At 41.9% G+C, this 22125-nt stretch overlaps 2 protein-coding genes across 6 annotated transcripts; one reads left to right on the forward strand and one right to left on the reverse strand.

Moving 5' to 3' along the window:
* Positions 1 to 1087: 1087 nt before the first annotated feature.
* On the reverse strand, positions 1088 to 7479 carry wbp1la (WW domain binding protein 1-like a). 4 transcript variants are annotated; one of them, XR_006361841.1, is made up of 5 exons: positions 7292 to 7479; positions 4793 to 4895; positions 4514 to 4675; positions 2546 to 3451; positions 1088 to 2446 (listed from the first exon to the last, which is right to left on the reverse strand). XR_006361841.1 is itself a non-coding variant. In XM_044045667.1 (4 exons), exons 1-4 carry the CDS (start codon positions 7352 to 7354, stop codon positions 2994 to 2996), a joined length of 786 nt encoding a protein of 261 aa, XP_043901602.1. In that variant the 5' UTR covers positions 7355 to 7479; the 3' UTR covers positions 1088 to 2993. The 4 variants fall into 4 exon arrangements, 1 of the variants encoding a protein (XP_043901602.1); XR_006361840.1 differs by having other exon boundaries at positions 1088 to 2479; XR_006361839.1 differs by having other exon boundaries at positions 1088 to 2512.
* A 275-nt stretch (positions 7480 to 7754) lies between these two features.
* nt5c2a (5'-nucleotidase, cytosolic IIa) lies at positions 7755 to 21732 on the forward strand. 2 transcript variants are annotated; one of them, XR_006361838.1, is made up of 19 exons: positions 7755 to 7942; positions 8968 to 9105; positions 9786 to 9859; positions 10531 to 10648; positions 11823 to 11918; positions 12498 to 12589; positions 13584 to 13641; positions 13976 to 14069; positions 14170 to 14223; positions 14325 to 14408; positions 14500 to 14541; positions 16622 to 16729; positions 16938 to 17004; positions 17156 to 17326; positions 17494 to 17545; positions 18360 to 18420; positions 19293 to 19469; positions 19546 to 21124; positions 21362 to 21732. XR_006361838.1 is itself a non-coding variant. In XM_044045665.1 (18 exons), the coding sequence occupies exons 2-18, from the start codon at positions 9005 to 9007 to the stop codon at positions 19774 to 19776; spliced, it is 1680 nt and encodes a 559-aa protein (XP_043901600.1). In that variant the 5' UTR covers positions 7755 to 7942; positions 8968 to 9004; the 3' UTR covers positions 19777 to 21732. The 2 variants fall into 2 exon arrangements, 1 of the variants encoding a protein (XP_043901600.1); XM_044045665.1 differs by having other exon boundaries at positions 19546 to 21732.
* Positions 21733 to 22125: the final 393 nt, after the last annotated feature.

The following is a 22125-nucleotide window of genomic DNA, read 5'->3' on the forward strand; positions in this document are numbered from 1 at the left end:
TGCCCCCCCTTAACCCGCGGTATAGTTCGGACACTGGAAGTAACATCTGATTGGGATTTTGATGTTTTGAAAGACGTAAATGTCATTGATTTGGCAGGTGAACGCGCTGTGATGCGTGTTTTGATATCGACTATGAATGAGGAAGTGAGACGGAGTGTCTGACAGCTGCTTCAGGCTCAGCAAGAGGAGGAGACACAGAGAAACTCAGGGTTAGTTGACGAAAACCTGCCAGCGAGCAGGTTAGGTTCACGGAGTATGTTGCCAGGGTAACTGACTCAGAGTTAAACTGAACTGGCTTTGTGAAACCGAAAAACCTGAGTTTCCCTCATCTCATTATTAACTAACTCAGAGTTTTCACTAAACCTGCTCTCTGAAACTTTCTTTATTGTTAATAAATGATTTATATTTGACAATAAGGCCTTTGTGTGGTACATTGCAAAATAATTATGGACATTATATCATTCATCACACCATGTAGACAATCACCAATGATCCTAGACCAGGGGTCTCAAAGTGGCGGCCCAGGGGCCATATGTGGCCCTCCAATCGATCCAATATCAAATGAATAGATTAATTTTGCGTCATAAATGTTTTTTTTATTATTGTTGCATATTTAAACAACCACTTATATTTTGAAATTATTCAATCCAACTTTATTTGTAAAGCACTTTAAAACAAACACAGTGGAACAAAGTGCTGTACAGAATAATGGATAAAAGACAGAAAAGCTCACACAAGGAGTGTGGGGACTCTCGGGGATCCATGATCATAGTCATCCCCTCCCAGTGTTGATAAGCTGAGTGGGTGGAATTACTGCATGGATAGATCAGTGCAAATAGCAATAAGCATACACTTAACTATTATTCGAAGTATTTTTAAAGGTTTGGGAACTGTCGGGTATGATTCAGATAGGAACAGCATAGAAAGAATAGCTTCTGCTCTGATTTGCCGATTATTACATTGGTGCTGATTACATTTTTCCACAACTGTATTTCACTCTTCACTGGTGAGACCAAATCGAGGCAGAACAACACCAACAAAACAAATCACCTTGTTGTTGACGTTACTAAAACACACAAAGCATTCGTTTCATTCTTCGTAACTTTTAATGACACTTTATACAAAATACAAGAGGGAAAATAGAATTTTATTCAGCAGACAGTAAACGATTACACAGACTATAGCACCATGTGCTGAAGACCACTGTTAAATGCTGCATATGTAGAAAAGTGCTCGACTCTGACTCCACTGACTCTACAGCAGCAACATTGTCTCAGTGCAGCCTCGAGTTCAGTTTTCCACTTCACAGAATTATGTATTGAAACCAACACCCTCGACATATGTGTATACTTGAGTATTTTTTAACCAGATACTTATTTAACTGGGTAGAGTTTGGTAACCATTCGTGCAGCATTTCACACAGATTCAGTGAGTGCACAGAAGTCCATGGAAACTAATATCAACCAAATAATCATGAAGTCACCAAGTGCAAGTCCAGGGAACTCCAGCATTTTGATTCAGTTCAGCTTATTATTCCCAAGTCAAAGGTCACATGAGGCTACACATCAGTGTGACAGGTGACTGGAGGGTCAATGATGATGTACTGAGGTCGTGCTCCAGGTACAGGTCTGGAAGCACCAAATTATGTCCAAATGCATCCTCAGATTTGATCACAAAAACCACATTCAGAGGCGGTTTGGGGAAATGCCTCATTCCTGAGCATGGTTGAATGCAATCCGTCCTCAGGAGTGAACTAAATAAACTTATCCCTGCTCCCTCGTTTTCTTTTGTGTCACTGTCTTGATTTAAAATACTTTTCATCAGAAGAAACGTGATCACATTGATCTGAGCTGAGCTGTCAGGGCTGCGGCTCCATCCACGGCCCAGCAGCAGTTTCTACTGCTTTAACTTTAACTGAGGAGGAGTTAATGGAACATTTTTAAATGTCATGACTTTTTAAATCTGATGTTACACATAAACTAATAATGCATCCAAGTCAATATTTTGACTAATCCTTAAAAAAAATCCCCCAGTCCCCCAATATTTGTTATATGGAAACTCATTTTGTGTGTTTTTCATAAAAAAATATTAGCATCATGTCATCAAACAGGCATTTAAAGGGTTAATTATTCAATATTTGATAGTTTTGATCAAAAGATTTAACCCACAAAAGCAGAAAAAACTCAAATCTGTACTATTTTTGTGAAAGTCAATATTTTGGCTTTTATGTATAACATCAGCGACATCAAGTTATCAAACTGGCATTTAAAGGGTTAAAATCCTCAAAATGATTGAACGTTTGGTAGTTGTGAGCAAGGCTTGTTTAAGGGGTTTATGCAGAAAAGGGCAGGAACATATATTCATCTGTCATGTTTTCAGAAGTGGACATTTCTGTCCATTTTGACTTAAGGGTAGTAAATTAAAGTTACAAACATCTGTAGAACACCTGCTCAGCTGGTTACAAACATCTGTAGAACACCTGCTCAGCTGGTTACAAACATCTGTAGAACACCTGCTCAGCTGGTTACAAACATCTGTAGAACACCTGCTCCTCTGACCTGCTCTGACCTGATCCTTGTACACATGCTTGTTTGTAGGCGATCAACATGATTAGTTTTTCTAAAGGTTAAAATCTTATTTGGTATAGTTAGATGAGCTGTACGGTCCACTAAATGGGAATCTATCTATCTATCCATGATTAACTGTGCTAGGAGCTGCAGCTAATAATAAATCATCACAAATATTTGTCCATGAATATTTATCACAGTACTACGAGCTTGCAAACATAGAGTTTGCATGCTGTAAATTAAAATGGACTTGTGAATGAACTGGCTGCACCATTGTTCTCAGTGCAATACATATGATGTACCTTTAAATATTGGAGGAGACTTGGCTGCTGGATTACCTGTTTGAATCAGACGTTAAGCGATGCTATTACAGTGCAGCATAAGGTGAGTGACTGCGGCAGACTTGAGTTTCTGCATATACTCACTTCAACTGTTGGGATTACCTGTGTGTCCATCTCTGCTCTCATCAACAAGTGAATCATTCATGTGGCTGTGTTCAGCAGCATCAGGACCACAGTGATCACATGGCTCAGCCTCCTCTTCCTCTGGCTCTTCTTCTCGTTGTAAAAAGCTCAACTGTTCCCACAACTCCTGACCATCACACACTTCGATCCCAGAATCCCCGGTGAATCGCCGGTACCTGCCTGGCGAGGAGTCCTTGTTGTTGGAAGCGCTGTGAAGGAACGTGTGTGTGACCTCTGGAGCTGCAGGGAGTGCTGCATCTGCATCAGTTTCCACAGAGACAGGTGAGTGGAGGCAGGCCGATTCCTCAGGTGCGTCTGTTGCTGGAGGTGCTGGCTGGACAGGGGTGTACGGAGGAGGAGGTGTGGCTGGCCGGTTCACCACCTCGTCATAGGGTGGCAGCAGATAAGTCGGTAAGAATCCTGGAGGATAACCAATGAAAAAGGACGAGTATATTAGTGTTTCACTCAGTGACGTTAAGATTACAATACCAATAAGCTCAAATAAATATTATCACATTAATTGTTGTGCTGGCCTGGGGACATTGCTGGTCCCCTTCGCTCGGTCTGGGGGTGCCCGGGTGACACAGTGACACACCTCCCTGAAGGTGCTGCGGTGGACGGCAGACCGCTCACCCGGCGGGGGTGCAGTGGTTCACTAGACTTGTCTCGAGTCGCTTTTTTGAAACAGACTCGTGAGAGGGATCTGAATACTCACTGAATCAGAGTCTCAAACTCACTGCCCATGGGCCACATGCGGCCCCCCCGCTTAATATGAAGTTATTATGAGTTATAGTCATCTGAGCCTCGATCTGCCGACCCACGGAACACATCGCACTGCCCGACGGACCTTTCAGCTGTGAGCCGCTCAAACCCGCAAACGTGACACTTCGCATGTGCACGGACGTGTACCAGGAAGTCGTCATCGACTTATTTGACCGCCCTAACCTAATGAACGTGTGCACCAAGTTTCCTTCATGTACGTTAATCCCGACAGCAGATCACCTAATAGAAGTTTTTTGCGTCACTTTTTAGCCCCTCCCACTTCCAATTTTCCACGCATTTTCTGTGTGTGTGTGTGTGCGCGCGTCCGTGTGTGTGTATGTGTGTGTGTCCGCAGTAAATACAGTTTGGTGGATCTCACTTGCGGCAGAAGTATTTCCTTCCTTCATAACATATTTAGGTTTATGACAGAAAGGCGGTAGATTTCTAGTGTGGTGTGGGAGGGACAGTATAGAGGGGAGGGGCTGTGCTGACTGCTGGCTCAGAGAAGCTTTTCTGTAGCAAAACAAAAGTTCAAAGAAGAAGAGAAAACACGTCCTGCGATGTGACGATCGCACATAAGCACACCGCGATGACAATGCTCAAACATTTGTGTTGGTGTCAAACATGCACACTCCACTCTCACTGGCCTGGCAGCAGCTATCAGTTGTTGCCAACAGCCGCCTGCTCCTAAAAAGCATCACCACTCACACAGCCACTTACTGAGATACAGGGGCAGCTGGGAGTTGTTATGAGCCTCTCGGTAGGCAATGAGGTTGATCTCGTTCTGCCGGCGCTGCTGCTGGAAGCGCTGCTTGGAACGCCAGTGCTGACACACGCAGCAGCAGGTCAGGATAATGATTAGGGTCCACACCAGCCAAAACCCTGCAGGGAGCCCACGGTGCATGTTTACATACAGCTCCACACACACACAGTAGTTGTAATGAAGAGGGAACACAAGAACACAAACAAACAAAAATGAAATCGAGGTCAGTAACTTACACCACAGTTCATAGTAGTAGCTGCAGCACTGTGTCTCTCCACAGCAATGACCGGACTCACAGATGTAGCTCTGGTTGTTTACTCCCTGGCACACCAACCTGGCCTGTAAATACACAAATCATCACCATCTAATGCAGTGATAACAGCACAGCGCCGCTATCGGCTAATACTGGCTTTCAAATGTATTATTGGATGACTGAACCTACTGAGTGTGTATGTACATGTTAAAAGGAAGTGAAGCAGCTTGTATGGAAGTCAATAAATCCATGAGGCTGTTCAGCACTGGTGCATCATTACACTACGTATGTGATTTTCTGGTCTTGATAACCACTCAAAGCTGATTTACAAGACAGTTTTTGCCTCTCGCACATTTTTTATCACGTAGCTTTCATACCCCAAGTGTCTTGCCCAAAGACACATCAGCTTTGGGAATCAAACCCACCACCAGTTGAAAGACAACTCTATTAGCCGCTCTATTAGTATTCAAAGTACGTGCCTCCTTGAATATGTCCTTAGAATCTACTGTTATGGGTCGGAATAAGATCTCTGAATTAATATTAATACTCTTATTAGTGACGGTTTGTGTAGTAATCAGTAACACCAGTGTTGTTATCAGTTTATTACCTGATTGGAGGTAGTTAGTTAAAAGAATAAGCATATGCTTCATTTTTCACTCCCACAATCCTCCACTGAGGAATAAGGAACTGCATTTCTTTGTTATTTGATTTATTTGTGATGGCACGATGGCCCTTTTTCATGACCGATGATCATTTTTCATGATCTCAACCTCTAGTATCTACTGATACTGATATCAGGCTGATAAAAACACATGTGCTGATGCATTTGACACCGAGCAGATCAAACATTAGAACAAATATTCTTCACTCATTAAGAGGAAATCAGCAGCCGACATCATGACTCAGCAAAAAAGCTGTTGCAACGACTATAACAGTGTGTATAGTGAAACAAGCAGTATTTAATTTTGACCAATAACAGTTCCAAGTATTGCATCGACTAGGTGACTGGAGTTATAAAAATGACTCTTAAAACATTATATGATCATGAGTCTGTAGGTTTTCTTGATCATTCTAGTAATAACATATTAATAAAGGATTATATTAGGGATCATAGTTAATTATACAGGATTACGGCTGCCAACATACTGTAGGTGGTCGGCAAGTGGATATTGAAGGTGTTGTGTGTGAATTATGTGAAGCTATGGTATCTCGTCCTCCTTGTTCGACAGCCTTCACATGTGTCCGTCATGATAGACAGATTCCACGTCATCTGCTGAAATTTCTCGTATTCATGATATCACAATAATCTTCACACCTATAGCAAAACAATATTGCAATTAGAGCTGCAACTAACGATTATTTTCATTATAATCGATTCATCTGTCGATTATTTTCTCGTTTAATCGTTTGGTCCATAAAATATGAGAAAACCTTAAAAATGTTGATGATGTTCTCAAATGTCTTGTTTTGTCCACAAACCAAAACAATTCACATTTAATGATTTCTATGTTATCTAGAGCGAAGAAATGAAGAAATTACTCACATTTAAGATGCGTAAACAATCGGAAATCTTGATTTAATCATGAAAAAAGCTTTGAACCGATTAATCAATTATCAAAATAGTTGTTGATTCATTTAGTCGATTAATAATCGATTAATAGGTTAATTGTTTCAGCTCTAATTGTAATGTCATTTTTTGTCACATCTGAGTGTATCCCCACTCATAAAGTCATAATGGCATGAGATGTGAATGTACACATTTAATAGGGCTGCAACTGATGAAGCTATTAATAATCTAATAATGTTTAAATTATTATCTCAGTGTTAATTGATTAGTTCTTTGGTCCATAAAATGTTAGAAAATCATTAAAACCTTAAACAGTGCTCCCCAAAATTAAAAATGAGAAGTGCTCAAATGTCTATAGAAACTATAGATTTGAAGTTGTCTGTGAGAGAAATGAAACCGGATGAGCACAGTTATTGTTATTATTTATAAAGTGTGAAACTAATTTATTTCACACCCTTTTCTGAAAAGTGATTGGGAAAGTAGAATTTAGACATCTGAACACATTTAATACCGAGTTTTATGTAAAAATACGGAGTTTTAAGTAAAAAAAATCAAAACCAAAACCAAACAGAAAACAACCATTTAAATGTGCCGTGTATCTAGTAATAGCCGAGTAATTATTTCCAGACACAGTTTGTGACAGCTCCGGCTGAGTTACATCACCAAAGACTGCGTCAATACTCGCTGATTGTGGTAGAGAAAGTAAAACTTTCCTTCAAAGTACTTCTTCTCCAACTCCATATTGTTAGTGCCACTATTTCAGAACTCTGAAGCCAAACAAAGGACAGAGCCTTTTTTAAATGGCACAATTAAAAAACACAAACTGTCGCAAATATGACGAGCTAACAAACTGGCTAAGTTAGAGCAGCTTATTGTGCAAGTGTTTGAGTGTAAACACCGTGGATCGGCTACTACCTCTGCCTCTGTGGCCACCGTCGGAGACGTTTCTTGTCCAACAGTGAACTTCGGTGACACCATTGCCAAAGACAGGAGGGTATTTATCAAACATTCATGTCGCGGGGCCTCTGTCACTCGTCCACCAAAACAAAACAAGTCCTGCTAACTTTTAACACTCGTTTCCTCACTTCGCTCTGACTCGCTCCGATTGGTCCGCCCAGGAATGTGGGCGTGTCTGTACATACTCGATTCAAGATTATTTGTCTTCAATTCATGAATTCATCATCATCATCATCATCATCATCGTCATTGTGCACCATTGGACAGCAGCGATGCACTTTAGTCTGCTTGAAGAGAACAATAGTATCCTGTAGCTGGATACTACTCTGAACAGAAGTAGAAGTACAAGTACCTTCTGTCCCGTTTACATTCCAGTAGGCGGCAGCACGCGCGTACGACCTGGTTACCAACCGCCAATAAACTCCGACAGAAGAAGACACGGCGAAGAAGAAGAAGAGGAAGAAGAAGAGGAAGAAGAAGAGGAAGAACCATCCATGGGAAGAACCCGCGCGCGTCATTGTTGTTCCCGTGTTGTGTGAATGTGGTCCGGGCTGCTGCCCCGTTGCTTCAGGAGCAGTTACAGTCCTGCTCCTTTTTCTTTTTATCAAGGTACGGAAACTTACCGAGCTGAGCCGAACTGATATACATGTTCTTTTACAAGTACATTTACAAGTACAGCGCACTGAGGCGCTCGTGGAAGCGCGTGACTGGTGTCCGTCAAAGCAACTCGAGCTAACTATAGTACGGTATAGTATAGTACAGTATAGTATAACAGCAGCAGTATAGTATGGTATAGTACAGTATAGTATAACAACAGCAGTATAGTATGGTATAGTACAGTATAACAGCAGCAGTATAGTACAGTATAGTGTAGTATTCCCTGCGGCGTTAGCAGTACAACAGCTGTTCACTTGTTTGATGTTAAGAACATGACTTTGCTCTTTGAAATACTTGATAAAATGTCCATCAAAGTTCAAACGAACATGAGACTCATGCTGAAGTCACACAATGAGCAAACACGAGGCATTACCGCAACTCCCAGACTGTCTAGAACAAATCTAGAACATGTAAAAACTGTCCACGGTGAGACGGATGGATGGATACCGTAAAGCAGAGAAAAAGAGCTTTGCGCCCATACACTTGTCATTACAGTAGCCCTCGGGACATCTGCGGGACACCTGTCCAATCACAGACGAGATTCACCAGCGTGACGTCACCTGCTCTCTCAGTACTGTCAAACTGTTCAATAACTGCCAGATAGAGAAAGTGAAAAGCAGCAGAAGCACTCACTCACTCACTGATCATTTTTTGACAATACTAGAGCCATAACATCAATATAAAGCCAGGTGGCCTGATTATCATGAATCAACCATAATCATGAGTATACCAATATCAACTTTAATTACAGCACAATAATAATGACAGTAATACTGCTGCTAATGATAATAATAATAACAGCCTTGAAACTGGATCTGGATCCTGCAGCCTGCAAAATGAGAGCAGGAAGGAAAGACACAAACATCATCACAGTTTATAGTTCTTACCATTTACTTGGTTTTAGTAATTGTATTAGGAAAGCTAGAGTATACCATTCCTTGGTGACATACACCTCTGTTGTTATTGTGTGTTTCTAGGTTTAGCAAAGCTATTTCTTTTCAACAACGGTTCAAGATGACAACTTCATGGAGTGACCGTCTGCAGAACTATGCTGACCTACCAGCTAACATGGACGGTGTGGCCATGAAAAAGTACCGCCGTGAGGCGCACCACAGGTACGTCCTGATGATCCTGACGTGAAGCTTACACTGGCGTTATTCTCCAGGTTCTGCTTTATGTTATGTTATGTTGTGTTAAAAGAAATGTTTAAATACAGTACATTTATTCAGATTTTAGAAACACAGCTACAATACACGTTTGTATTATATTCATGTAGTTCTGGATAATGGATAAATCTTTTTGGTTGTACTTCATTTGCATTAAGCTTTGTATTATTGGGAGTATTTCTGAATGATCATTTTTGATGATATCTTTATTTCTTATTTTGAGAATTGCCCTCCGATGACGCAAGTTATGTATGTTTTAGACCCGCCCATAGAGGGACTGAACCTGACTTCAAGAATGTAAACACGGTGTCAGCCATCTTCCTTAGAAGCTATGCTAACAGGCTCTTGCTGTGCAGAGTAAACTGATAGTCCTTGATATTCTCTTGTTTTCAACTATATAACTTTGCTGTCAGTTGTCAGCTCAGTATTTGTTGTGTAATAGATTTGCAACATGGTGGAGCATCATCACGTGACATATCATTAAAAACAATGACTCCAACCATCCTTGCAGTGGTTACACTTTGATAATTGTATTTTAAATTGCAATTATAGTTTGAAAACACATTTTTCAACACTATTCACAAACAGCAGTGTGACAAACTTTCTGATTCTTTGTTCTCACCTTCCAGAGTGTTCGTCAACAGAAGCTTGGCCATGGAGAAGATCAAGTGTTTTGGTTTTGATATGGATTACACTCTGGCAGGTACGTGCATATCATTCAAGTAACCCCACAATTTCTTTGTTAGAGAAAAAACCTAAAATAACCATTTTTATGACAAGCTGTGCTTCAAAAGAAATCCTGTTCCTGTTGCTGTCATCATGCTCTGTGTTGCTCTTACCAAGCTTCTCCAGTTTCTGCCAGTTACCCATACAGTGACATTTATGATCTATCGGCTAAATCTAGCAGCAGCACTGCTTAGCGATGTAGGAATATTTAAGCTTTTCTGCAACAGGGCCTCAAACATCCCTAAAAACCCCCTTATGACAGTGCTGCATATACTTCACTACATCTTTTATGCAAATTTATTTCTGACAGAAAAACAGCATAAAAGTAGAAAAAGTGTAACGGCACTTTTCCACTATACGGTCTTTATAAGTCTTTATTAATTCCTACTTGACATAAATTGAAAGTTAAAGCTGATTATCTTAGAATTTGGTTGGTGTGTGACTAAATCAGACAATTTCTGAAATCTGACATTAGATTAATTAGATTAATAATCCTAACATTTGCTTTCATAGAGAAATTACCCTTTGTGCAATAGTGCATCAAGCAGCAGTCAAACTGCATTGTGCGTCATTGTTTGTGCTACACTGCCTTTATGGGTTGAGAAGTTTGTTGTGAACATAAACTTGTCTCCCTGACTGTTTATCTAGTGTATAAATCTCCTGAGTACGAATCACTGGGATTTGACTTGACAGTGGAGCGCCTGGTTTCCATTGGATATCCACAAGAGCTACTCAACTTTGTCTATGACCCCTCGTTCCCCACCAGGTTGGTTTATAGATCCTTGTTTTGGCACTTCAATGGTATAGAGCTCCAGATGTCACGTGACTCGGTTTGTTCACAGTGCCACGTTGGTTCATGAAAAGCAGTAACAGTGCCAGTTTCAAGCGCTCTCTAAGAGTTCACCGTGCACTTAAAACTCATGGAAATAGAGCAATATATCACAGAACCAATGTATATATATGTGTATATACTGTATGTATATATATATATATATATGTATACACATATACTCCTGATCAAAATTTTAAGACCAGTTGAAAAATTTAAAAGTTACATCAAAATGAGTAAGCAATTTATTGCAAACAACCATTAAACTGAAATAGACTGTTCATCAGCTGATCAAAAGTTCAAGACCACGGCCTTTAAAAGTCTAAATCTTTGAAAAAATGTGGATTCAGTGCCATTTTCTGTCAGGTATCCACACTGTCATGACCTCCTGATGGCAAAGGAAAAAAAGCTTTCTCTCTTTGAACGCGGTCGGATTGTTGAGCTGCATCAGCCAGGCCTCCCGCAGCGTGCCATTGCTGCTGAGGTTGGACGCAGTAAGACAGTCATTTTAAACTTCTTCAAAGATCCTGAGGGTTATGGAACAAAAAAGTCAAGTGGTAGACCCAAAACCCTTTCACCGGCCCTGAGCCGGAGGATCCACATGACTGTCCGTCACTGGTGTCTGTCACTGGTGCCAACTACAGTCCCATAACCATTAGACGGCATCTGCGAGAGAAGGGTTTTAAGAATGTAACCTTGACGGTCCTCATGGCTTCCAACGTTACTGGCATGACAAGGAGACCCCACCTGAGATGTTTCCTACACGGCACAGTGGAGTTTAAAGCACAGTCCTGCTTTTAATTGCACCGATCATGTCCCTAACTTTGTCAAATTAAATAAATGTTTTATTAATACAGGATGGCTTTACATAAACACACTTTAACCTCAGTAAGAAGTGTAAAAGTTTTAAGTTTAAGTTTCCTCTGTGAAGCTGTGAATTTGCAATCTTCAGCGTTGTGATTATTCCACTTTTTATGCAAAGGAGAGACATTTTGTAAGCTATACTGTATATGCTAACAGTTCTAAATCTGTGGCCTGTGACGTTAGCTCTGGTTTTTACACATATTCCCACAGTGTTTTCTGTTCTCACTGACCTCTGTCTCCTGTTTAGAGGGCTGGTGTTCGACACAGTCTATGGAAATCTACTCAAAGTGGATGCCTATGGAAACATCCTGGTGTGTGTGCATGGCTTCAACTTCCTAAGAGGGTGAGATCTACTGCTCTTACGATCAATGTAGTTCACCACCACACTTTTAAAGAATATTTGGGTTGTATTACGACCCTGGTTTATTTGCTCAGCCCTTTATTCTTCATGGAAGAAGAGTGGGTGACTCCACTATGAATGAAAACATTTGAACTGGGGCGCAGACAATTGCAGCAGTTGTTCTGGACTGTTAATTCAATACATCAAATATTTAGCTGTAGCAGGGGGCACTTTGTTTACTAAAGGATGGAGATTCTTTGCAAGTTTGGAGTCTGAGAACAAGGAGTCCTCGAGGTGATTGTATGAACCACACAGAGCTCTGATCTCAACATTACATGAAGACACACACACAGTTCTGTATATACTGTAGCTACACATAATTCAACTTCATTACATATAACGTAATCATTCAGGGTTTTTTATTGTCTTTGTAGAAGCGTAAATGCAATAATGAAAAACAACCGTTCCGTGTGAGCAGATCCCAATTATGTTTTCTTGTACATACACAAGACACACATGCATGTAACATGCTTGTAACATACATGTATGCATGTTGGATGTTTGTGTTGTCACTCTGCACAGACCTGACATCAGAGACAAGTACGCCAACAAATTCATCCAGCGTGGAGACACAGACCGCTTTTACATCCTCAATACCCTCTTCAATCTACCTGGTAAGAGAACACACTGTCTGTGTGTGTGTGTCTGTCTGTGTGTAGTGTGTGTGTGTGTGTGTGTGTGTGTGTGTGTGACCTAAACCTGTTTACACAGTCACATTATGGGGACTTGTCTTCCTTGTGGGGACAAATATCAAATATCAAGTCCCCATAACGTGAATGACTACATTTTAAGGTGAAGATATGATTTAAGATTAGGTTGAGGTTAGGATTAGGGTCTGGATTAGGATATTAGAATAGAATAGAAATACGTTATTCATCCCCAAGGGGAAATTGTTTTAACATAGCAGTAATACAATACAAACAAAATATTATAAACGTTAAATGTAATGTAATTGTGGTTAAGGTTAGAGTAAGTCTCCATGAAATGAATGTAAGTCAATGCAATGTCTCCTCAAGTCATGAATGTTGTGTGTGTGTGTGTGTGTGTAAAAATAGCCATGACGCCTGGCCTAGCATCAAAAATAGCCGGGTGGGTGTCACATGTGACGTGTGCAGTGTGAACACTCATTTGTTCACACGCGCGCTGAAATGAAAACGCACACACGATGCATCCAGTCAATCATAAATGCTACATTTCAAAGTTGGAAAGGTCATGTGAGTCTGTAATAACGTCTTCATTGTACTGATGAACAGCAGCGCACAAGACCAGGTCTCAACCAGGTCTCAACCAGGTCTCAGCCAGGTCTCAACCAGGTCTGATTGTATGAATGCAATATGTCCTATAATCGGCACCCGTGCCTTCATTTATCTGTCGTCACTAATGTTAAAACTGTATTTAATGTGAGTGCAGCTGTGATTTACTCCCAACATTCTCTCTCTGGCTTTTACATGCACCAGTACAAAGACAAAGCTGCCTGTTAAAAGCATTACAGTGTATTTTCAATGCAGTGTGGATATCCAGGATATGTGTTATTACAAGGTGTGAACAGTCAAAACAGATGTTAATAGCAGGTGTGAACGTGGCCTAAGTGTCTGTCTTCTTCCTCAGAAACCTACCTGTTTGCCTGCCTGGTCGACTTCTTCACGAACTGTTCCAGATACTCGAGGTGCTGATTCATCACTGGTGCATAAAAAACTAATGGAATGTGTCCTTTGAAATAAGACCAGCGTTCAGAGTTGCTGAACGGCCACACTTGGATGTTAAACTGAGCAATGACAAAGTCAGACTCTGTACTTTAGTATTGTTAATCATGTTAATATAAAAATGTTATAACAAAGGCTTCTGTACCTTGGTTTTATAAATACAATCATTGATAAAAAATGATTGTATTGGATCTTTTTAATATTACATCTATATTACAAATAGTCACAATAACGGAGACTTAACATGTAACATGTTGATATCCTGGAATTGTCCTAAGATTTCAACTGTGTGTGTAGTTGTGAGACTGGCTTCAAAGATGGTGACCTCTTCATGTCATACAAGAGCATGTTCCAGGATGTCAGAGATGCGGTGGACTGGGTTCATTTCATGGTAGATGCATATACCCTCTTCCACCTGATACTTCCATGCACAGAGCTGAAATCAGTCTCCTGCAGTCATCATCAGCACTGCTGTTGTTTTTATTTCACAGGGCTCCTTAAAAGAAAAGACTGTTGAAAACCTGGAGAAATATGTGGTGAAGGATGTGAGTATGTACTAATGATGTTATTTAGTAGTAGTTTTGTGATTAATACAATATAAGGACGTTTTATTTAAATTGTCGATGTTTTCTGTGTGTTCTTCAAGCCGAAGCTTCCTCTGCTCCTCAGCCGCATGAATGAAGTCACCAAAGTATTTCTGGTCACCAACAGCGATTACAAATACACAGAGGTTCGATTAAAAATCGTCCTGTAAAAAATGCACATGTTGATGATGATTGTTCTGGACCACAGTGTGAAAAAGCTCCTCTGGTTTCTTACAGAAAATCATGACCTACCTGTTTGGCTTTCCTCACGGACCGAAGGTAAAAACTATTTAAAAACTATGGATGTATTTTGTCATTGATGTTGTTAAATGATGACGTGTGAAAGTGATGTCCTTTATCAGGAATGATCCCTTTGCTCAGCAGCTGACAGCAGGTTAGCATCTATGCTATAGCTGATACGAGTCCTTTTTTGAACCATATTGGCCCGTTTCTTTTTAAAAGCCTTGAATTTTAAACCCACCGCTTTAATACGCCGGAGAAGGGAAATGCGCTGGAGTGTTTGTGCGCCTCTGCAGACGCAGACACCGTAGACCCACTGCCAGGGACCTTCTTCTCCAACCTGTGGACGAACTTCAGCTTCTTATGTGGAAAGAAGGAGCCTTCTCCTCATCTTCTGTTTTGTGCTTCATGGAGGCGTGGCAGTGTGGGACAGTGTGGGACGATTCCAATGAGACAATGATCTCCCAGCACTCTTTTCCTGGACTGGAAGTACTCGCCATCCACTGCAAAACCTTCTCCTCGCCCTGTGAGGTTTCTTCTTTGGTTCTGGTCGGTGTTTACATCCCACCGCTCGCTGATGCGCCGGAGGCCCAGTGCACACTCGCTGGCCAGGTACTGTGTGTGGAGCACACATGCCCTGACTCCTTAGTTAACTTAGGTGATTTTAACAAAGTTTAAACAAAAACTCAGCCACAAACTCCCTAAATACAAACAGAGAGGGGAATATACTGTACCACTCTTACACCACAGTCAACTGCAGAGTACTAGGAGACAATGTCCAACAGTGGCCAATATCTAAATACAGTGAGCTGGAACAAGACGGTCTCTTCTGGAACTTTTCTGTGTCCAATTACGCAGAAGCAGATCAACCCTCCCAACACTGTCAACCTCCTCTGAGACACCTCCACTACCCTTCTTTCCTACCCTGCCACGAACCCCTCCCCAGCAACACCTCTTTCCATCCTGGCGAGAGATGTCGACGGACTCTTCAAGGTGCACGAGACACGGAGAGCAGCCGGACTTAAATCCATCCGTCCATCCACCTTGAAACAATGTCCTGGACCCCTCAACAGGAGTCAACAGGATACGCTAGGATCCTGCTTATTGACTTCAGGTCGGCCTTCAACCAGATCGTCCTGGCCCTGCTGCAGGACAAGCTCTCTCCCAGCTCCATGTGCTCGACTCCACCTGCAGATGTCTGACAGGAAGCAGCATTTGAAGCTGGGGTGCTGCAACAAGCCCAGCAAAGAATGCACTTCCTGTGGCAGCTAAAGAAGTTCAACCTGCCAATAGTGATGATGGTGCACTTCCACACTGCCATCATCGAGTCCATGCTCACCTCCTCCATCCCATCTGGTACGCTGTTGCCACAGTGCTGAGAAGGTGTTTGGTTGACTGGTTGGACTCTGGCACCCCTCCAGGACCTGCATGCCTCCAGGACCTGCACACCTCCAGGACCTGCATGCCTCCAGGACGCTGAAACATCCAGATAAATTTGCAGCTGAGCCCTCTCACACAAATCTGTTTGTGTTGCTTCCCTCTGGTAAGAGGCTGTGGTCCATCAGGACGGAAACAACGCGACACTAAAACAGTTTTTCCACCCTGCAGCTGATCTCTGACGGGCTGCAATCATCTGCCACAACTCTCCTCTGTCACCTCTGACTGCTGCTGAAGCCTCCATATTGACAGATTGTAGTTTTCATGTTGACTAAATGATATTCTCTTTCTTGAACTCTCTTCTATTTTTTCCATGTTATTATTTATCTGTCTCTACATATATTCCTACAAATTCCTAGTATTGTCTAAACTTGACCTGATTCTTTGTTTTCTGCTGTAAACAAGAATGAAGTAATAACTGAATCATTCTGAGTATGTAACGTAGGTTAAACTCTAAAAGCCACAGTTATGAACTTGTTTGTGTTGCCTTGTTGATTTGCGGTTAATGAAATGTTAGTTCCTACGTACTATATGTGTGTGTATGTGTATTCAGGGGCATAATGGAAATGCATTTCATGAATTTAAAGTTGCTGCTGCAGAGTGGTGCGTTCATGGCAGATCCCTGTGCAGTAGATAAGGTTCCATATACTGTAACATGATGATGTTGATGATGTTTTTGCAGCCAGGTACCTCCCATCGGCCCTGGAAGTCCTACTTTGACCTGATCCTGGTGGACGCAAAGAAGCCTGTGTTCTTTGGAGAAGGAACAGTGCTGCGACAAGTTGATACTGTGAGTGTGTAAAGTACACTATGGAAGCCTGCATGGACAAAACACCATGTCTGGGTGCTTTTCATCGTCACAAATGAGGATTTCTCATTTCTCAGCCTTATTTTTGGAAGGTGCTAAGAATGCAAGGAAGAAAGCCAAGTTTGAAATGAAGGAGACGCGTGCATTACTAACTTACACGCGTGTGAAACGGATTCTTGGTGTCTTTCAGACAACAGGTCAGCTGAAGATTGGCACATACACTGGACCCCTCCACCATGGCATCGTTTACTCCGGAGGTAAAAGGCAGTAAATGAACCAGTCAAACATTAACCAGGTCAAACACTGGCCAAACATATCTGGAAGTGGTCGTTTTGGTCACTTCAGAGTAATTAAAGGGATCTGAAACACTACATCGTTTTACACACAACACAAATGTGTTGCTCCCAGGTTCCTCAGACATCGTGTGTGACCTGTTGGGTGCTAAAGGAAAGGATATCATCTATATTGGAGACCACATCTTTGGTGATATTCTCAAGTCGAAGAAGCGTCAGGGCTGGAGGACTTTCCTGGTGATACCTGAGCTGGCCCAGGAGCTGCATGTGTGGACCGACAAGAGCTGTGAGACTCAACACACACACACTCACACACACTCACAGGACCATATACATGAACAGCTGCTGTGATTTCAACTCATGTTTCTTTAGAAGTGATAAATACATTTTTAGAAAATGATTTATCACACCATAAACTTCAGAAAATGACCTTTGCCACTCGTTTCCTTTTAGCCATATTTGAAGAACTTCAGTCCCTGGAATGCTTCCTGGCTGAGCTTTACAAGTGAGTTCCTCTTTGCTGTCTCTTGTGGTGTGTTATTTCAGTGATGATGTCATTCAGTCTCTTCATCCTCCACAGGAAAACCATTTGAAACCAGTATAGTGTGTATGGCCTTAAACAGTGTTTCCCAGCCCTGGTCCTCAGAGAACACTTGCCCCGCATGTTTTACATGTTGCCCTGCTCCAACACACCAGCTTGTTACCAGGCTTCTGCAGAGCTTGTTGAAGAGCTGACCATCTGACTGTTCGGTGGTGACTTTCTAGGGTTGTCAGTCCAGACTTTTCCAGAGGCAAATCATAAAAAAAAGCATGATCAAGAGGACCCGAGGAAGGTGGCGGTAAATCCCAGTCTCGGTTCAGGCGTGGGCAGATGTTCCACACTCTAATTCAACTCCACTATCTCTGGATCTGTGGGGATTGCGTTACCCTGTCTACGACTGTTTTGGTATCTCAGGGAACAACAGCTGTCCACCATCTTTACTTTTAGGATGAAAACAGCCGGTGAAGAGGCAAGTTTTCCATATTGCCTGATTTATGTGCTGTCTACTCCGGGGGAAGAATCACGCTGTTTCCTGTCAGGTGGCGCGTTGGAGGCGTTACCTTGTTTGTGTGACATCAGCTGCTCTAGAACCCAAAAATCACATGAAACCAGCTTGATATGTAATTCAAGTCTCTCACAGCCCGGCTGATTGCATCAAGTGGAAGTGCCACACCCCTCAGATAGATGGGTTACAGCATTTATGAGTGGACACACAAATGTGATTGTTGTGAACAGGACGTTGATGTCACAGATCTGACCACACGTTCTTTGTCCTCAGGCATCTGGACTCCAGCAGCAATGAGCAGCCTGACATCAGCTCCCTGCAAAGACAGATAAAGGTATAACTTCCTCCAATCTTTCAACTGACATCATGTAAGAGTGATGAAGTCACTGTCACAAATAGAAACACATCGTCCATTGTCTTACTGTGTTTGTCAGTGTAGTGATAGTTCTGTTTCAAGACATTGTGCTAGTAAAGTCAGACCGCTGCACAAAACTGTGCAATTTGACTGAAACGCTGAGAGGCTTCCACGAAAGGTTTCACAAATGAATTCTACCACTCAAACATCATGTGATCAGGTAATTGCTTGTTGTCCCCGCCCCTGCTCTTGTACAACTGCTTTATGTTGGCAAGTGGAAAGGGAACCGAGTTTGAAACTGGAGGGTTGTATGGTACAGGATCCAGGACTTCATGTCTCTGAGATTTATTTCATCCGGCCTCATTGATAAATATAGCTGTGTGTCATCTGCATAACAATGAAAGTGTGTGTTGTGCTTTCTAATAATGTTCCCTAGAGGAAGCATAAGGTAAAAAGTATAGGCCCAAGCACTGAGCCTTGTGGAACTCCACTATTAACTTGTGTTTGTGATGAGGCTTTATCATTAACATGATCAGATAAGTATGATTTAAACCAGCAGAGGGCAGCACCTGCTCCTGTCTCTGCAGTAAAATGTTATGATCAATGGTGTTGAATGCAGCAGTAAGATCTAACAGGACAAAGACTAGACCATTATCTGAGGCCAAGAGAACATCGTACCTGTGTTCAATGAAGATTTGCTTTATGACCAGTTCATGTAGAAATACAATCCATTTCAATTGAACTGAATAGATTCAGGAATTCAGTTCCATTTCATCACAACTACAACATTTGTATTTTGCCCTGTGAAGTAACACAATGTCTTACTGTGACTGTGAACGTGTTCTCTACAGAAAGTCACCCACGACATGGACATGTGCTATGGCATGATGGGAAGTCTTTTTCGGAGTGGTTCTCGTCAGACGCTGTTTGCCTCTCAAGTGATGCGCTATGCTGACCTGTACGCTGCCTCTTTCATCAACCTTCTCTACTATCCCTTCAGCTATCTGTTCAGAGCTGCGCACGTACTCGTGAGTCCCGCCACAGTTTCTGTCGCAACCTTTTTCCTCAGTCACAGAACGACATTGACGGTCTTCTCTCTCTCAGATGCCTCATGAGTCGACAGTGGATCACGCTCACATCACCATCATCGACACAGAGTCTCCGCTGGCCACGAGAAACCGCCATGACGTCGACTTCAAGGAGATGGAGTGCAAGCGACACCAGCTGACGCGATCTATCAGCGAGATCCAACCCCCGCTTTTCTTCCCTCAGCCTCCACAGGAGATTACCCACTGCCACGATGAGGATGATGACGAGGAGGAGGAGGAGGAATGAGTAAAGCGTGCAGATTAATCTCCTTACACAAGTTCATCTGCAGAGAATCTTGTCTTTAGCTGTTCATCCATTTGCTAACCTGCTTATCCGTTTAGTAGACGATGCACGTTGTAACTGTACCTGTCCACAGGTAAGTCAGTCGTTACTGTAGCTTTACTCAGTGTGTCAGGAGACAAGAATGTATTCATATGCACTGAGAACGGTTTGTTGCTCCAGCAACTCTATTTTAATACATGAGGTGAAGTTGTTTTTATTTAGAATTGCTGTTTGTTTGTTTGTTTTCCTTTGCACACGCCCACTGTTGTGTGTGCACCTCCTTCAACACAGTCATAAAACATGGCTGTCAGTGGGACAACAGGAAAAACAGATTTTAACCACTTAGCAAAAAGTCCCCTAATAAAACCTGTCTTGTCCTTCAGTGAATATGTTTATGTCACTGTTGGACGGCAAAGTGGTGTTTGAGTGGCGTTGTAAACCTAACCCTCACTCACCAGTTTCTATCACAGCACACAGGAGTTGTTGATCCACCGCTGCCTCCATCAGCACTCAGTCACATCTAAGAGCTGCAACTAAACTAATCGATTGATCTGACCATCATTTTCTCAATTATTCGATTAATCGTTCGGTCCATAAAATATCAGAAAATGTTGGTCAGTGTTCGTCAAACCTGGAAATTATGACGTTCTCACATGATTCACTTTTAACGATTTTGATTAACTAATAATAAAACATACCAAACTATGCAGCGGTAGAGCAGCAGCTGTTGTGTGAAGATAAACACGTGGATTTTCTGTAGGAACTTTGGTCCAGGGAGTGAGCAGTGAACATATACTTGAGATAAGTCAGACTTTGTTTGCTGGGTTTACTGAGACGTCCCCTCAGACAGCCATGGTTTCACACACACACACACACACACATCATGTTCCTCAGTGTTTCCTGTCATGTCGATTTTCTACCATTTTAGTATTAAAGTCCAAAGAGATCAAGCATATATATATATGTGTGTGTATATATATATATATATATATATATGTGATGGTTACAGTACGTCAGAGTGTGGAAACAGCCGACGTGCTTCATTACATCTTCAACTTTCTGATAAGCTTTCCTTGGTTTTACTCCAGAAAACACTACTGGTGCTGGATCCAGTTTAGTGCGACTCGATCGTATGTGTGTGTTTGACAGACTGCTGTCGTGAGTGCAACGTCCAACACAAGAATCAAAGCAAACTGTAGATCAGTTAAAAGGACTTAAAAAGACCCGGGTTCCAGCCCGGGTTGGAATGAGGCTCTTTCTGTGTGGAGTTTGCTGACCCTCTCATCACCTTTAGAGTCCAGCCCTCCCTCATGTAAGCATCATGTGTTTTCTGTGAGTAAAACAAGTTTAAAACAAGGTGTAAACTAGTGTTATATGGTTATTGTTGATCCAGGTGCAAATCTTCAGTTTACTGTAAACAGGTGATACAAATATCTACAGTCTACCTCTGGGTCAAACACCAGCTACTGCATTCTAGTTCTGTCATTGTATATTTGATGAAAGAATGAAGTGACCGGTTCATTCATTCATCCCTTTGTTGTGTAATCAGTGCCAGGCTTGTTGTCCTGGACTCCTCACCCTGTTTTAAAAATGCTGGAGTGGATGGAGCACCGCATTAGACAGCTGCAGACCACGCCCCCCTCACTGCTCCACGCCCCGTCACTCAGGTCTCAGGCCACCTGATTTGTTTTTTTTAAATCAGTTACACTTCAGGTTTCAGTGGAGAGCAGAAGTTTGATGAGGACTGTTTTGAAAAGGTTTATTGTCATTTCTCATTGAGCCCTAACTGAAAGTGTTTGCTTGTCCATCTTGTATTTGTGTATGAGAGCAATAAAAACTGTCTGATGCTGCTGCTGTTGCCAAAGTGAGAGTGACACTGAATGCATGTGTTTTGTTTGCAATAAACGTTCTGATCTTGTATTGGAGTCTTGTGTCTCTCTTCAGTCTTATGGAACTAATGTGACCTGGTGAGACCACAGACTGTGTGTAATGATGTCATCAAATACATCTACAGGACTTAAATAACAGCTTCTGCACTTTCCATTTATATAGCACTTTCCTAGTCTTGTTGGCCACTCAGTTTTGCCATTCACCCGTTCATCACTGCTGGCACAGGAGCAACGTGGGATTAATAATAGAACTACAACAAAGGGAGATCATTTTGACTGTTTTTGATTTTATTAGGAAATTACCTGGAAGTAAAAGCTAAAATATTCATCTTTAGATGTCAAATTGGGAAGCATAGCATGTTCAGATTACTGAAAAACAGCACCAATTCAATCCCTTTGTCCATATTGTGTAGTAAAGTCAGGT

This window comes from Solea senegalensis, linkage group LG15 (genome assembly GCF_019176455.1).
Source record: "Solea senegalensis isolate Sse05_10M linkage group LG15, IFAPA_SoseM_1, whole genome shotgun sequence".
Taxonomy (NCBI): Eukaryota; Metazoa; Chordata; class Actinopteri; order Pleuronectiformes; family Soleidae; genus Solea; species Solea senegalensis.